We start from the raw sequence: 18,739 nt of genomic DNA, 5'->3' as shown, positions 1-18,739 counted from the left end.
TATGAATATTGAAGTGTAAGTTAAATACAATCGGCAGAAGTCAAAAGCTAAATGTAGGCTATAAAGTTAATAAAGGCCTTCTGAAGCGAAGCGATGGGGTTATGTAAAAATGTACATATTTAACATGTTATACAGTAAAATATCGAGCTCCCGCCAAATCACCTTCCGTATTTAACTTACGAATTTTACTTACATTTTGAACTGCGAGAGGCGCTACGCTTTTTATGCAAGTTGAATATGGAAGGCAGATATTTTACTTTATAAAAAAAAAAATATATATATATATATATATATATATATATATATATATATATTATATATATATATATATATATATTTTTTTTTTTTCTTTTTTTTTTTTTCTTACACAAACCCATCAATTGACTTCAGAAGCCCCCCACCCCCCAAAAAGATTTGTGCTGCCATTCACTGCCATTATAAAGCTTGGATTAGCCAGGACATTTTTTAATATAACTCTGATTGTACTCATCTAAAAGAAGAATGTCATACACCTAGGATGAGTTTTTAATTGTGGGATCATTTTAATTTTTGGGTGAACTATCTCTTTAATGTCCCAGACACTGTAGTCCCATTTAGCCACTTGCTAGCAACAGCCTTTTACAAAACTACAAGAGGGTATTACTGAGGTGTTTCATATCGTAGAATAAAACGTGAAAATATCTTGAGCTTGTGTTCACCACAGACCTCATTTTTGAAGCATTTAACCAAAAGCCCATAAGAAAAAACAAAAATCATTGACTTTAAAACCAACTCGTTTTTCTGGGTTTTTGGCCTACAAAAATATGCCATCCCTCCACACATAATAATAAAAAGTGGTATTGGTAATACATATTTTTTCCTACATTTTTATTTTTTTTATAAATAAGTAATTCAGTAATGACACATCCTGAAAATAGTGTTGAGCTAATTTATTTATTTTCAAACGAATGGGGCCATACTGCCACCTTGTGGTTGGATGTCACTGTCAATGTCGCGGAACAGGCTCTCGTATAATTAATTATAACTTTATTATGCTGTATTCATTCCAGAGCATTTCCGTGTTCTGAACTTAATGAGGATGTGATAATCATGTCACTAAATCAATCCAACCTGACTTTTTATTTAGCTTGAATCAATCATTTCGATTCTTCTGGTTCCCCGTTCCCGCGTTCTACCTGCTTGTTTCTTCATTTGTGCTGTGCTGACTTGTTTACAAACTTGTCTCCAGGTACAGAGGAAGAAAACGCGTGCACTTCAGCGGCCAACATCCAGCCCCCCTCCTCAATAACATCCCAAGTGGACTCGACTGTGCAGGACAGGGGGGTCAGTGTAGAGGGGGTCACTCTGGAGGACAGCTTCGAGGGTTACGCGGCCGAGCTTCGCCAGTGCCAGAACAAAATGAAAAATGGCATTTACCCCTCCACAGAACCGTCCCGTCCCCTCAGCGGGGTGCTGGAAGTCAACGAGAGCGACACAGTGCAATATAAAGCAACGTTTGTCTGAAGGAAGCTGCTTGTTGGACAATTTTCAAAGACTGATATGGAGCCAAAATGTGCATGTGGAAAATATTGTGTAGGCTATGTTAATAATGAAACCTAAGATTGAAGAGGTTATTTGTTAATATTTTGTAACTTACGACCATTGTTTATTTAATGATAATTAATAAACGTGTTCAGTGTTAGATTTGGGTCATAGTGCACATCCGAATATCAGTGTAACTAGATGGGAATGCATTGGCAAATGGTTTCAGTAGTTATAGTGGAACTTAGTGCACCAATTGACCAATAATAAATATAATTTTTAATTTTTTCGTATGGTAATTTTTGAAATTGCAAACACATCTAGTCTTGTTTACAAGAATCAGTTCTAAAAACCACAAAAAATATTATTAATTATTAAAAATGTATTTAAAAAAAATCATCTATTTTTGTCTGTGTGTGGGCTCACTCTTGGTTGGTTGTGAACCATTTTCATACTTTAAAGAATAACTTTTAAGAGACAAGCGCTGCTGCAGATCACTTAAAAAGTCACTGATTCCAAATTATGCAATAAAAATTGTAGTTCCATTACACATTTAAGGTAGCCTACTGTAATATGACTACTTTTAGATTACTTTTGACCACATTATCACATTGATTTGAATGGGATAATCCTGTACCATATTGATGTAAAAATACAAAGAGAAAGAAAATGTTTTCCATTCTTTGTTATCAGCAGCAGGAATTGCATTAAAGTTATATATATATATATATATATATATATATATAAATATACTATATATACATTTTTTTTTTTACTTAAACATCCAAGTTGTTTGTACTTTTAAGGCAGCAGGTTTTTTTTTTTTTTTTTTACAGTGATGAAAAGCTATCAAAGCAATCGTTCACCCGAAAATGAAAATTCTGTCATCATTTACTCACCCTGAAGTTGTTTCAAACCTGTGTGAATTTAATTTATTCTGCTGGAAACAAAAGAAGATATTATGAATAATGCCAAACAGTTCCATTTGTTTTCAATAAAACCAATTCACTGCCATTGTGAGAATAACATGTAATCAAACAACAGTGTAAAAGGAAGCCAACCAAAAACTAGTGAGATTGTAAGTGTTCAAGTCAAGTCTAAAATCGGCCACATTATGTGAAATTTATCCTGCTTCAAAAGCAGGGATAAAGCAAACAAAAGGACATTTTTATAGAGCTTTTATTCAGCCTGCACAGTCTCAAACAGACTTTTCTAATTCCTAGCTTTGATATACTGTGTCGTGCAGCGCACACTATTTTTAACGGCACAGTTAGTGTCAGATATTAAGCGTCATTTTGAATTATGCAGTTTATACTTTGTATTAAAATAGCATACTTTGAGCATACACCAGTTTATCATGATCTCATAAAAACTATTACACTTCGTACTTTTACACTGTATAGGCCAGAGGGGCGTTTCCTCAGAGGAGGCAAGGGAGGCAGCGTCTCCTTAAAAAACTGGATGAGAAAAGAATCCATATTATTAAAAAATAAAACAATACATGACTTTAAAAAGTGTATAAATGACAGCTCGAGGCTAGATTCATTGTGTTCACACTGGCCGTGAAGGTATTCCACCCTGTTAGGGACATAGTTATCACAAAATGTTAATAATGGAATTGTTAAGCAATAGCAAGCTTTTCTTGGATAGTATTTGTCACATGCCATCATAGTATTTTTTTTTATTCTTAAAACAATAACAAAACAATTATTAATGAATAGAATTATTCATATAAATACAATAATAATTAAAGCTGCGAGCAGCGATGACGGGCCCAAGCCGGGGGCACCGCCACCCCGGTGGCATCAGCTTAAAGTGCGCAGCAGGCAATAGGCATTTAATATGGGAAAAAATAAATAAAGGGACTATGTCAAAGTCATTTGAATTCACCTCATTAACTGCAGCAACTGGTGCTGCTATGACCAGGAACCACAACACTCACATCTCTGAGATCAATTACATTTTATTCATTAATTTTATGTCAGATGATGTCAAATGTCAATTTCAAAATGAGTGCAGAATACTGTCCAAATGCTGAAGTTGTATTATCCTTACACTTCTCTTAAAAATAAATTAAGCTAAATCACAGAGACCGCAACAATAATTTTAATATCAGTGTCAGGTAAGAGTAATATGCGTGAATATAATTTATTAAAAGTTTATTATAAACAGCCACTTTTATAAGATCATGTGATTTTTTTTTTTTTATCCATTTGAATTCTATCAATAAATAATTAGTTTAAAGAGGTGTCATACGTGATCTTTGCAAACACAGCACATGACCTTCTTTAAAGCCCATGTTACAGAAAACAATTAAAGTATTAGGATATCACTTTTAATTATGTGCAAATGTATTTTTTGCAGCTCAAAATTTTGTAAGTTCAGAAGACCAGTATTTAATTAAAGATATAATATATGTTTTAGTTTTTTACTTATTTTTCACAATAAAGTGATAGATATTTGTGATAGCCTATGATATGAAAGGGTTAAATTATTAAAAAACAAGAGACCCCCTCCACTTATACACTTATGAAAACTTATACAATATTGCCCTCTACTGGTCATTTAAGGGAGAGCATACGTGTTGAAAAAAAAACAAACAAAAAAACAGTGTGATATATAGAATAACCAGCAGGTGGGAGTATAGCCTTATTTATGAACCAGGCACTTGTGTGTCCCTATTTTGTCTTTTTTAGGCTTTTGCTAAGGGAAAACCGTTTGAGATATCCAATAACCGTTCGCATTTTAGCATCTCCTGTATATTTACTTCATGTTGTCCGAGTTTGGAGGAGATTGAATGAATCGCTTTTGAGGAGAAGGTAAAAACTCAGAGCTCGCTTTGCCACTTCTTGTTATCTTCCAACCAAATTATCTGACTTCCTGTTGGTCAGAGCTAATGACTGTAAATTAGAAAGTTGTCCGGCTCGAAATGTACAATATATATACCGAGTTTGGTGACTGCAGATAAAACTAACCCCCCACTTTGGACAAAAGTGACACACTTCCTGCTGCCAGTTGGTGGCGCTATAACATTGACTCACAAAAGTCATATCCATGTGATCGGCCTCTTACAACGAACACACAGCTGAAGTTTCATCAAAATGAATTAATGAATGCAGAAGTTATAATACACTTCCTGTTGCCCTTTTCTCGCCATAAATTCGTCTCTTCGCCACGACCAAACCGTTTGAGATATCAAAAAGTTGCTCGCAATTTAGAATCCTCAGTGTCTTGACTTCATGCTGACCGAGTTTGGTGCTGATCGGGTGAATCGTCCAGGAGGAGAATGTTAAATTCTACTGTCTATGGTTAAATTCCACAGCATGCGTTTTCCGAACAACCCATAAAAGCTCACTTCCTGTTGGGCTGACGCATAACTTAGAGCACGAAAGTTGTTCGGCCCGATGAGCTCTATATGTGTACCGAGTTTCATATATGTATGTTCAAACGTTTTTGATTTATGGACCAAGTCAAATATCGCATTCAAGGGGGCGCTGTCGAGCTCCTGATGCGTGTGCAAAGTTTCAAGAGTTTTCGAGCATGGGAAGGGGCTCAAAAATGCCTGTATAGTCGTAAAAAAAAAGAAAGAAAAGAAAACAATAGGGCTCTGCGCCCTATCAGGGCTTGGGCCCTAATAAATAAATACAAGAATAGAAGTCTTGATTATTAAGAACAGGTATTTTTTTGTACCCATTTTTGCCAAAAGGATTTGTTAGAAAGTTCAAAAACATATTTGACAGCAACATTAAATGTTTTGCATATGTATTATTTTGGGAGGTGCTGAGCCTGAGCATATATATATATGGTTTAGAACTGTAAGATTTTTAAAAATGTTTTTAAAGAAGTCTCTTCTGCTCACCAAGGCTACATTTATGTTAATAGAAATACAAAAAAAACTGTAATTAAAATATATTTATATTTATTTTTATATTTCAGATAAATGTTGCTCTTTTGAACTTTCTATTCATCAAAGAATTCTAAAAAAAATGTTTTACACAACTGATAATAATCATAAATGTTTCTTGAGGAGTAAATCGTCATATTAGAATGATTTCTAATGTTTCTAATTTCTAATATATAGTCTATATACACTCTAAAAAATTCTAAGTAAAAAACAACCTAATGTTGGGTCAAATATGGACTAACCCAGCAATTGGGTTGTTTTAAGCAAATATTTAACCCAACCGCAGGATTAAAACAACCCAATCACTGGGTTAAAACAGCCCAATCACTGGGTTAAAACAGCCCAATCACTGGGTTAAAACAGCCCAATCACTGGGTTAAAACAACCCAATCACTGGGTTAAAACAGCCCAATCACTGGGTTAAAACAACCCAATCACTGGGTTAAAACAACCCAATCGGTGGGTTAAAACAACCCAATCACTGGGTTAAAACAGCCCAATCACTGGGTTAAAACAACCCAATCACTGGGTTAAAACAACCCAATCGGTGGGTTAAAACAACCCAATCACTGGGTTAAAACAGCCCAATCGGTGGGTTAAAACAACCCAATCGGTGGGTTAGTCCATATTTGACCCATACAATATACACAAAATACAATTTATTCTATTAGAATTTCCACCTTCTACTTGTATACTACGTCAGATATGTTTTTATATATTTTTGACCAGACAAACATTCTTCATAACATCTAACAGGGTGGAACTTTAAGAGCGGCGGGACAAACAGGATAACATTTCAACTAAAAAAAAAAACGGTTGTGAGAGTTGATTCTTCCTTCAGTTTGTACATTTGAATTCCAGCAGGAAAAATAAATGATGTAATTTCCTAAAAATGGTCCCAATGATACTTGTGGTCTTTTGTGGAAGTAGAGAAAGTACTAACAGGGTTGATGATGACTTCAGGGGCACGGTAAATGAAGAAAAGTGTACAAAAAAAAAAAAAAAACACAGTTTCACTTGATTCATATGTATGCTTTTTAAGGCAGTTTAACCTATTCTATAACATAATCCAAAAATATTTTGAGATTTCTATTATTTCATGGTTTGTTTGGGAAGTTGATTACTTCGCACTGAAGACATGATCAAATTGAATGCATATATCACTAAAAAGGTGTGCATATATCACAGTAAAGTCACTGTACAACATAACAACCCGTTTATTTTAACAAGGAAACTGTGAAAAAATTAACTGGGAGAAGAAGTTGTATTTGATTCATTTAAAGGGGTGGCTGCATGCGATTTCACTTTTGTAACTTTAGTTAGTGTGTAATGTTGCTGCTTGAGCATAAACAGTATCTGCAAAGTTACAGCGCTGAAAGTTCAATGCAAACGGATATTGTCTTTTAAAATATTTGCCTACAAAAACGGCCGGTTTGGACTACAACAAGCTTCTTCCCGGGTTGGTGACATCATAAACCCTTGCTAGTCACCGCAGATGTGACTTTTGCCCGTAATGGGAAGGGGCGTGGCGTTTCCGGACAACCTGTGCTTGGCACTTCAGCCAATAAAAATACAGGAAACTACATTTGGCCATCTAACCAATCTAAGACCATTGCATTTTTCAGAGGGATGGGCTTCATAGAAGCAGGAAGCAAACGAGCCGTTCAAAGCATAGACAGTAAAAGAAATGGACAGAGCGATCCCATAGACGTCAACTGTGAAAATGAAGTCAATTATAGACACTCACTTCCTGATGGCTGAGCGAACTGCGCAGGCTCAGACTGAGCTTGGCGACGTAGATGTGACATGAGCCTCCTGTCTGACAGCTGTAGGTCTTCTAGTAGTTGTGGAAAGGGAAAGCTGAATCACGTTGTGTAAATATTTTCTCCCATTGCTTTTGGTTCACTATGGGCTTCTCCCCATTCTTCTCCCTTGACTTTATCTGACTTTTTGTCTCCACGTCCCCCCGACTGTCTCATAGACAGAAAAAAAGATTGCTTCTGAGCGTCTCCTCCTGTCTATACGGTAATTTAAATAAAACTGTGCGACAGAGTCACGTTGGTTATGACGCAATCGTTAGCCTATTTTTACAAAAACAGCTTCTACCCAGTGTAAGATACAAGGTAATGGAGCCTTTTATGCATTGTTGTGTTTCTTTATCAATAAACTAGGGATGCACCGAATGTTCGGCAACCGAAATTAATTTTTGCTGAACAATGACGTTTTTAATGACGCGATCAAATAGTAACCCACGTAGAGTGAGAGGCGTGCGCTTTATGCAAACATGTCAGCAGTGTGGAAGCACCGTTTAGTGCTGCATCTCATGTCATCGATGAGAAGAGGAACCGACTTTCATGTGAGAAAGCAGAGAAGCTACTTTTCATAAAGAAGAACCTGCCACTTTTCCTGAAGAAGTAGGCTAGGCTTATGTCTAGGACAGTTATTTATTTGTTGTGGGTTCATCCACCTTTTTTGCACTATTCAATGCACATTTGATGTTGTAGACATACAGAGTGTATTTTTGTTATTTGATTTATTTCTCTGAAAAGCAACACAAATTAGTAAAAAGCAAATTTTTACAATTTAATTATTGTAATGGTAAAAAAATGGCCAAATAAATGGAAAAAATGCGAAACACCGCATTCGGTATTTGGCCTTCGGCCAAGCATTTCATTATTATTCGGTTTCGGCTTCGGCCAAGAATTTCATTTCGTTGCATCCCTACAATAAACAATGGACAAATGGAGTCTTTAAACGTCTCAGATGTAAAGTTATTCACTGTCAAAGTGACTCAAAAATTAATGGGAGTCAATGGGATGCTAACAGCAGGTGATGGCTTGGTTAGCAATGGCCGCCCCTATGGGTGGAACGCTTTCCGAGCGCTAGATTAGCGGTTCAAAGGACAGAGGAGACAGCGGTGTGGAATAAAGGTCAGATATAAGACAAATATGGCGTTTAAAAAAAAAAAAAAGAAGTACGAAGACAGGTTATTCTGCGCCCCATAAACACAACCAAGCCTAGAAAAAAAAAAAAACACATAACCACCCCTTTAAAAAACACCTAAAGAGAGAGAAGACTGACCTCCACTTTCAAAAGCGCCACTGGATGGCTCTGTAGAGGGCGCTGTTTATATGCTCGACTTCCGAGATGAGAGGAAGTTCTTCTGGTTGTTCTGTGGTGTCTGTGCATCTTTAGTGTCCATCGCGATCAAAACACTGTACATCTGCGCTGAGTGTCCGCGCTCTCCAGCATGAGTCGAAAGAGAAACCACTGCTATATGGAAACAGGGCCGTCTTCCGAGCCCCAGGGCGCGTTCATGGACAACGCGGGGTCCTTCGGCCGAGACGAGGAGGATTTCTCCGAGCTCGAGCCCGACGAGCAGCTGGTGTGCTCGGTGACCGAGATCACGGAGCACCTGGGCAGAAACATCACGGTGGTGCTGGAGTCCGCGCTGTCCGAGATACGCAAGCTGGTCGGCGTCCGGATCCGAGTCCTGAAGATGGAGCTCCGCGAGAAAACCGACGAGATCGAGCTGCTTAAGGCCAAGCTGGAGTCGACGGAGAAAGACGGGAGGGTTGCGAACCCCAGCACCCTGGACGGCAGAAAAACGGAGCATCAATCGGGCCAGAAATACAGCGCTGACCCGAAGAAAACCAAACCCGGTACGCCCGTAGTGAAGAAGGAGAACATCAACGCTATCTGCGACTATCTGATGAAGGATAAGAACCAGCGGGGTTCTGCCGAGGTGGAGAGCGACCACAGCAGTCAGGCCTTCGGCTCCGACCGGGACATGAGGAGTGACCCGCAGCCGCACGCGTCTCTGAGCCTGTGGACGGACAGCGGCTCCGCGGACACGGACGCGGACACGGACATCTTCAACATGCTGCCGTCCGCCAGCAAGCGCATGTATGACTATGAGTGGATGGCAGGGGTCGAACTGAACTCAGCCGAGTTTAAAGGTACCGCTATATCAAGCCTGGTTAGACACAGATGGTAGTAAACATGCAGTTGCATATTGTATTATTTGACATATCTTTACATATAGTTTGCATGCATTGCCGTACATTTTAACGTGTGTGGAACGATGCATCCATTTTAGATGATTATGAATATTGTAGCATAATTGCCTGCATTTATTGCCATAAACGTATGTATACACAACGCATATCACTATGCATTTTTTGGTAGTATATGCATTGCTGCTTATAGTATAAATTCAGGTTTATAGCATGCATGCATCTGTGTGTGTGTGTATATATATATATATATATATATATATATATATATATATATATATATATATATATATATATACATTTTTATATATATATATATATATACTTCAATGTATATATTAATAAAAATATAGTATAAATGTATGGTTTGCAGTATTTGCATCTAGTATGCTGTCTATGTTTGTATATATTTGCTTATAGTATAGTACATGCATGTATTATTATTTTCAAATGCTGTTGTTGCTGCAATATTTTATGTGCAATTGGTTTTGTTTCTTGCTGTATGCTTTGCAATTTTGCATGCCATTTCTTGTATGAAATATAAATGCGCTACATCAAGTTTAATTGTATTTGCCTTACTTTAGCTATTTATTTAATTCACAGTTTATGACTGTTGACGTGTTTAAGGATAAAAAAGACTAAAAAGCTAAAGACTGACTGAAGAAATAAGCTAAACCCAGAGGGTGTTGCATTTATTCCTCTGCTCCGCCGCTTCTTTAGGTGACACTGAAACAAAATGTGAAGACGTTCCCCCTGTGGATGAGGATGAAGAAAATGAAGACTCTGAAGGAGGAAGAGGAAGTCTGAGGTCAGTGTCTGACCATTTTCCTCTGGACACTCAGGGCTCTCCGCGGGAAGACAGGAGCAGTCCAGCGGAGGACAGCATGGACAGAATGGAGCCAGGTCAGTTTCAGCTGAATACAGATGGGAATAAGTGTGTGCTGTCTCTGCACGTCTGACTCTTATGTGAACATTTTATTAATCTTTACTAGAGATGAACGATACAAACATTTTCCACAGAATTTTATCAGTTGAAACTAATTCTCTAAACTATACAGGGAACCTCTCGTATGGTACATTACCATAATATTAGAGGTTAAAATTTACAACAGAGTCAAGACTATGATATTCAACTGCTATTTATTTTCAGATATAATAATCATACTTGAATTAAATTTTTGTATAAAAATCTGTTGCACATAAGTTCGATTTATAAACACTTGTCATCTTAATAAATTTATTCAAACACATATTTAATTAGCAGTAAATTAAGCTCCTCTCTAGTGTTTTTAAAGCTGTGAACACTGGATAACTTTCCTGAGGTAAATAAATACAACTTTAAGTGTTATTGTTCACAAGCTGCTGTTTTATTGATGTCTTTCTGGTTTTGAAACACTGATTGAGCAATTACATGAGACGTGATTCATTTCGACACGTTGTTCTGTATCTTTTCACACACCTTTTGATGTTCAGGCATGTCTTTTCACGCTATAACTGTTGGAAAAAAGACTCGTGTTCCACATTGCCGCTTGAACTGAGGCGCTACAGCGATCTGTCGCGTCACATTTAGGAACGTCAAAATGCCATTTATTGCTTTAATTTTGTAATAAATTGCACAGAATTTGAAAGCTGAGACTTTGTTTATTATCAGAAGTAACAAAGCACAAAGCTCTTTGTGATTTATGGATAAATCAAAAGGGGTGGAAAAACATGTTTCACTGTGTGTGAAGAAAATGTTGAGTTTAATTTAGGCCTGTTAAAGTTAATGTATTAAGTGACAGATAAAAGTACAGCAAGCAATTTGAAAGCATACGGATCTATCTGCTCTCTAATCACACCTAGTGTCCACGTGCAGCCCCGTTTTTGTGTTCTTCCAGAAAGCGCATGGGCAAGGTGAATATTGAGACAGAAATGTCCACTAGGTATGGCAGGTGGGAAGGTCTAAAAATAAGACTAATGACTTGTCTTGGGAAATCACTATACTATAGCCAGTAACTACTGACTTACCCACTGATAGGCCGGCAGTGGATCTGTATAAGTACTTTCCTCACACGGCTGACGACTGACTCTCCTCGCAGCAGGCGACTCACTTTCCTCACAAAGCGACTCGCTCTCCTCACGCAGCGCCTCACTCTCCTCACGCAGCAGGCGACTCGCTTTCCTCACACAGCGACTCACTCTCCTCACACAGCGCCTCACTCTCCTCACGCAGCAGGCGACTCGCTTTGCTCACACAGCGCCTCACTCTCCTCACACAGCGCCTCACTCTCCTCACGCAGCAGGCGACTCGCTTTCCTCACACAGCGACTCACTCTCCTCACACAGCGCCTCACTCTCCTCACGCAGCAGGCGACTAACTTTCCTCACACAGCGCCTCACTCTCCTCACACAGCGCCTCACTCTCCTCACGCAGCAGGCGACTCGCTTTCCTCACACAGCGACTCACTCTCCTCACACAGCGACTCACTCTCCTCACACAGCGACTCACTCTCCTCACACAGCGACTCACTCTCCTCACGCAGCGACTCACTTTCCTCACACAGCGACTCACTCTCCTCACACAGCGCCTCACTCTCCTCACGCAGCAGGCGACTCGCTTTCCTCACACAGCGACTCGCTCTCCTCACGCAGCAGGCGACTCGCTCTCCTCACGCAGCAGGCGACTCGCTTTCCTCACACAGCGACTCGCTTTCCTCACACAGCGACTCGCTCTCCTCACGCAGCAGGCGACTCGCTCTCCTCACGCAGCAGGCGACTCGCTCTCCTCACGCAGCAGGCGACTCGCTCTCCTCACGCAGCAGGCGACTCGCTCTCCTCACGCAGCGACTCACTTTCCTCCCACAGCAAATCACTTTCCTCACAGGCAACTGACTCTTCTCCCACAGCGACTCACTCTCCTCACACAGCAACTCACTCTCCTCACGCAGCAGGCGACTCACTCTCCTCACACAGCGCCTCACTCTCCTCACGCAGCAGGCGACTCGCTTTCCTCACACAGCGACTCACTCTCCTCACACAGCGCCTCACTCTCCTCACGCAGCAGGCGACTCACTCTCCTCACACAGCGACTCACTCTCCTCACACAGCGCCTCACTCTCCTCACGCAGCAGGCGACTCGCTTTCCTCACACAGCGACTCGCTCTCCTCACGCAGCAGGCGACTCGCTTTCCTCACACAGCGACTCGCTTTCCTCACACAGCGACTCGCTCTCCTCACGCAGCAGGCGACTCGCTCTCCTCACGCAGCAGGCGACTCGCTCTCCTCACGCAGCAGGCGACTCGCTCTCCTCACGCAGCAGGCGACTCGCTCTCCTCACGCAGCAGGCGACTCGCTCTCCTCACGCAGCAGGCGACTCGCTCTCCTCACGCAGCGACTCACTTTCCTCCCACAGCAAATCACTTTCCTCACAGGCAACTGACTCTCCTCCCACAGCGACTCACTCTCCTCACACAGCAACTCACTCTCCTCACGCAGCAGGCGACTCGCTCTCCTCACACAGCAGGCGACTCGCTCTCCTCACACAGCAGGCGACTCACTCTCCTCACGCAGCGACTCGCTCTCCTCACGCAGCGACTCGCTTTCCTCACAGCGACTCGCTCTCCTCACACAGCGACTCACTCTCCTCACGCAGCGACTCGCTTTCCTCACAGCGACTCACTCTCCTCATGCAGCGACTCACTCTCCTCACGCAGCGACTCGCTTTCCTCACAGCGACTCGCTCTCCTCACACAGCGACTCGCTCTCCTCACACAGTGACTCTCTCTCCTCACACAGCGACTCGCTTTCCTCACGCAGCAGGCGACTCACTTTCCTCACGCAGCAGGCGACTCGATCTCCTCACACAGCGACTCGCTCTCCTCACACAGCGACTCGCTTTCCTCACGCAGCAGGCGACTCACTTTCCTCACACAGCAGGCGACTCACTCTCCTCACACAGCATTTCATTTTTGTATGAATTATCTCTTAAAAAAATCCTCTTGGTGTGATTGTGAAATATTAATAAATTGTATTGTTAATTGTTTCTCCTCCAGGTCAGCAGTTCACATCTCACACCTTCATTTGCCCCTTCTGTGGAACCCTTTGCCCTGACTCCTCTTTCTTGGAGGAACACGTCAAGCTCATGCATCACGACGAGGGCACTCTGCAGTCGCCGCCGGGCAGCTCTTCGTCCCGCGGGGAGGGTGATTCGGGCGAGGCGGGGCGAGCTCCGGGAGGCCCAGAAGGACCCGTTGGCAGGGGCGCACGGGAGAAGAAAGTGGAGGGCGGCTATGAGTGCGGCGACTGCGGGCGTCATTTCAACTATCTGGGCAACTTGCGGCAGCACCAGCGCATCCACACCGGCGAAAAACCCTTCGTTTGCCCCGAGTGCGGAGAGCGTTTCCGGCACGCTGCACGTCTCAAAAGCCACCGCCTCAGCCACAGCGGAGCCCAAAGCCCCTTCCCCTGCCCGCAGTGTGGTAAAGGCTTTCCGGTGCTGTCCGGACTGAAGCGGCACCAGCGCGTGCACACCGGAGAGAGCCCGTATGCCTGTCCCCAGTGCGGCCGCAGATTCAAAGAGCTGGGCAATTTATACACACACATGCGCATTCACAGCGGCGCCACACCCTACACTTGCTACCAGTGCGGGCGGAGCTTCAGGCATCTGGGCACATACAAGAGTCATCGCTGTATGCCGGCCACCCAGCTGCCCAGCGGACACAGTCCAGCGTGGGTACAGGAAGACAAGGTGCAAACTGGGTGATGGCCAGGTGACAGATGCTCCAAAAGCAGTTCATTACTTCCTCAACGGCTGGTCTAGGATCAATTTCAAGTCCGACTGGCCGAAGAAATAAGTGCAACATATCGCTATGATAGTATCAGGTTTCATCATGAACAAGAAACTATGAATTAGCGCATCTTTCTCTTTTAAGTTTGTTAACGTCAAATTTAACGATAAATTGCTGCTCGTTAAATGTTCGTTTTTGAAACATTTCGCAATAATATCTTCCAACTTCAAACACAAAATATGTTTGAAAGCCCACACGCGGTATTTCAAGACTTAACCATCTTTTTATTCAGACTTTTTGTAAACTTTTTTTTTTGTAAAGAATTTCTGACTGTTTTTAGAACTAGATAGCAAGTCCACAAGGCCGGATTAACTGCCTTAAGTTATGTAACAATCTTTTAAGTTAAATTAAATAGATACATTTATAATATGACATGACCTTTTCCACCCTTTACAAAAAGTACCATGGTATCAGACTGTAATATAGTGTTACTTAAACGAATAATTCAACCAAAAATGAAAATGATTTACTTACCCATGTCGTTCAAAACCTGTAAGACGTTCGTTCATCTTCAAAAGCACAAATTAAGATCTTTTTTATTTAATCTGAGAGATTTCTGTCCCTCCATTGACAGCTATGCAACTTTGACACTTCACAAAGTTAATGAAGAGGTCCTAAAACTAATACATATAATTTGAGTGGTTTAGTCCAAATTTCCTGTCTCGATCTCTTAATATGATGAACAGACTGAATTTATGCTTTTATTCACATATAAACATTCATCAACTCACATCAGTTGTGGTAAACGGAAGGTCAAACATGTTCGCTTGACGTGTGAGAACCAATGAGGTTGATGCTCATTTGAGCTTCTATATCCGCTGATGAATGTTTATATGTGAATAAAAGCATAAATTCAATCAGTTCGTCATATAAAGTGATTGAGTCATTTAAAAAAAGTGGACTAAACTGCTCAATTCCTATGGATTCGTTTTGTGATTTCGAAGATCTTTTTGAAGCGTCAGTGGTAGTAGCGTAAACTGTCAACGGAGGGACAAAATCTCAGATTACCTCAAGAAGATCTTCATTTGTGTTCTGAAGATGAATGAATGAAGAATTTTCTTTTTTAGGTGAACTATACCTCAAGATATAATACACATATTGAAGAATTATCATGTAATATGTACACTATTGTTCAAAAGTTTGGGGTCGAAAAAACATTTGTTTGATCATAAATACAGTAAAATATTACAAATTAAAATAACCGTTTTTGGTTTAATTATATTTTAATGTAACCAGCTATAATACTTTTTTCAGTATTCTTGGATGAACAGAAAAAAGTATCAGCATTTATTTGAAATATAAATAATGTAACATCAAATACCTTGACTATTGATTTTGATCATCTCAAAGGTATGTTTTGTTTTGTTTTGTTAAATGTATAACATCTTGAATCCATCTTTCAACTGTGTTTTTGTCTTGTTGTTCTGAATTACCACGGTATGCCTATAAGAAGTATTTATATTCGGACTAATTTAGTCCGTGCGGAGGAGCACCGTACCTGCGTGACTCGTCATACACAAACAGAGAGTGTTTGTTTAGTAACCGCTAGAAAATGTTATTCAGTAATTCAAAAAACAGCAACTTTTGAACACTAGTGTACAAAAAATACCATGGTATCTGTCCAAACGCAAATGCAGTCTTTAGGAGTCAAGCAAACCAATATCAAGTTATCATAAATGCCTGTGAAAATGTAGATAAGATCATCTGCAACATGTACTAATTTCTATTAAGGCTGACCAGCATACAACAGATGTAACTTTTAATTGCGTTAAAAAAATGTATTTCAGCAACTCAAACTCATGTTAGGCTAATGAGAAACAGATCGTTTACAGTGTTATTTTGAAAAGATATTACAGTTTTAAGTGCTGCCATCGTGTGGAGGCTCATGTTACTACATCGGTATCACCTGGAAAGGCAAATCTTCAATTTGTTCCGATTGTGATCTCACTATTAACATTTTAGTTTTTTTTATTTTATTTATATTAGTGAATTTGTTTATATATGTCTACCTGTATTTTAACAATTTATATATTTGGGAAAATATACTACCTAAATGGAAAAATATGGCTTTAGAAAAGATCTGTTATTTTCAACAACAACAAAAAAAAATACTTGGACACACGATGGAAATGACGCATACATAGTGTTGGAAATGACCGGATGGATCTTCAAGATTTTTTTTCCTGTAGTGCTGATATTACGATATCCTGAATGTTATGCATTAAATAGCACAAAAAGGTACAATTTGTCATTTCTAAGTTGAATGATCTGTACAAGGCAACCTGAACTGTAACTAAATAAATACTCTAAAGCTATGGTTCTAGTTGTTTTATAAGCGGTTGTTGACATCTTGACATGTTATCAAAGCACATTAAAAATAACACTTGTGTATGAAAAGATGTTTGTTTTTTAACCTGAAAAAAATTACTATGGACACAGATAGTTATCGACAGGCCAAGTGAATGCCTTTGACAGGTTGAATGTTCCTTTATTCCTGGGAATGCCTCTCAGATGTGCTTTAGAAAAAGGCTGTAGTGACATTTAATTGAGGGGGTCATGTATGTCAGGAGAGACTGAGTGATAAAACAACATCCAGACATGGGAACTATTTTCTTTATTAGAGGGTGACAAGTCATCGTCAGTAAACTCGAAGCCTTAATAACACACTGCCAGCTGAACGTGTCATTTCTCCAGGAGATTGCAGGGCTGTGTGGTACTGAAAGAGTATTTTTCAGGAAAACACTTTAAGAAGCAACATCTCACACACAGAGACTTACACATGCAAGTAAGCTATACAAAGTGAATATACGCTGTTTAATGTTTACGGTCGCATTAGCTTATGTGCGCTTAAAGGATTAGCTCACTTCAAAATGAAAATTTCCTGATAATTTTCTCACCCCATCTAATCCAAGATGGTCTTGTCTTTTTTCTTCAGTCGAAAAGAAATTACGTTTTTAGAGGAAAACATTCCAGGATTTTCCCCCGCAATGGACTCAATGACAGATAGAGAAGCGATGGGTTGTTGGTCTGATTGGTTGAAGGACTAAGGAGTTATTTTAACTATACCTGTTGATCAGGCCTCTTGTGCAGTAGAAAATACAGAGCACACTCCCCAATGTTCAGTTTTAACATATTGAGCTTGGTCTGGTGATAGTCAGACAAGACGAAAGTGTTTTATGAATTAATATTTCGAATCTTAAGTGTGAAATAACAGCTAGTAGTAAAACAAAATAAATTATACTATCAAATTAATACAGACTTACCTGGTAATTACAAACCCAATTCCAAAAAAAGTTGGGACACTACTAATTGTGAATAAAAGAAATGAATGCAATAATTTACAAATCTCATAAAATATTTTATTCACAATAGAATATAGATAACACATCAAATGTTGAAGTTGAGACAATTTGAAATGTCATGCCAAATATTGCCTCATTTTGGATTTCATGAGAGCTACACATTCCAAAAAAGTTGGGACAGGTAGCAATACGAGGCGGGAAAGGTTAAATGTACATTTAAGGAGCAGCTGGAGGACCAATTGGCAACTTATTAGGTCAACTGGCAACGGTCAACGCAATCCACCGGCACCATTGCCGACTAAATATAGGTAAAAAAAAGAAGCCATATCTAAACATGACAAGACAAGTTGCTATCAGCGCTCTGTTCAGAAGACTGCATCACAACAATATATGGATTTTTATTCCTAAACTTGAGCAACTAGTCTCTTCAGTCCCCAGACGTTTGCAGACTGTTATAAAAAGAAGAGGGGATGCCACACAGTGGTAAACATGGCCTTGTCCCAACTTTAAGATGTGTCGATGCAATGAAATTTAAAAAACTATTTTTTCCCCCTTAAAATTATAACAATTTTCAGTTTAAACATTTAATATGTCATCTATGTAGTATTCTGAATAAAATATTGAGATTTGAAACTTCCACATTATTGCATTCTGTTTTTATTCACGATTTGTACAGTTCCAACTTTTTTGGAATCGGGTTTGTATATCTAAATACCTAACCCAACCCTTCCATAACAAGTATAATTAAATGACTTTAAAAACTGATGAAAACAAACAGTATGACTTACAGCGTCTGGTGTGTCTGGAGTGTGGGCGGGCTTTTGATATATTGCGCCTTTACTTCCTGCTCTCTACAGCGCAGACTCCGGTCTTCAATTACTTCAGCGGAAGAGAATGAAGTTGCGTCGTGACAGGGCGCTCAAGATGGCGACGTGAGCGGTTGTGTTTTTTTGAGCTGTGACAGAAATATAGGGTCCACTTAATTTCCTATGACTTAAACTGATTTGTTGCTTAATATAGTAAGCAGTGCATTTGTAAAACACTTTTGGAGACTTTCAACAACTGGCTTAAGGTCGAACAATAGCTATTTGTCGTTTGAACTAATAGCGCGAAAGATGGAAGATTCTGTGGAGATGGAGACTGAGTCTGCAAAAGAAAAAAGGTCTATTA

At 39.9% G+C, this 18,739-nt stretch overlaps 2 protein-coding genes across 3 annotated transcripts in view; both read left to right on the top strand.

Moving 5' to 3' along the window:
* rgs12a (regulator of G protein signaling 12a) overlaps positions 1–1,809 on the top strand; it is a 45,835-nt gene extending 44,026 nt beyond the window's left edge. For both annotated transcript variants that reach the window (XM_067445293.1, XM_067445292.1), the window contains exon 18: positions 1,229–1,809. In XM_067445293.1, the coding sequence (XP_067301394.1) occupies positions 1,229–1,503 (275 nt within the window). In that variant the 3' untranslated portion in view covers positions 1,504–1,809. The remainder of the gene's footprint in view (positions 1–1,228) is intronic.
* A 6,733-nt stretch (positions 1,810–8,542) lies between these two features.
* On the top strand, positions 8,543–16,582 carry znf16l (zinc finger protein 16 like). The gene is made up of 3 exons (XM_067445295.1): positions 8,543–9,384; positions 10,162–10,344; positions 13,473–16,582. The coding sequence occupies exons 1-3, from the start codon at positions 8,676–8,678 to the stop codon at positions 14,180–14,182; spliced, it is 1,602 nt and encodes a 533-aa protein (XP_067301396.1). The 5' UTR covers positions 8,543–8,675; the 3' UTR covers positions 14,183–16,582.
* Positions 16,583–18,739: the final 2,157 nt, after the last annotated feature.

The sequence above is a fragment of the Pseudorasbora parva genome, chromosome 1 (genome assembly GCF_024679245.1).
Source record: "Pseudorasbora parva isolate DD20220531a chromosome 1, ASM2467924v1, whole genome shotgun sequence".
Taxonomy (NCBI): Eukaryota; Metazoa; Chordata; class Actinopteri; order Cypriniformes; family Gobionidae; genus Pseudorasbora; species Pseudorasbora parva.
This window is presented reverse-complemented; position numbering and strand designations above follow the sequence as displayed.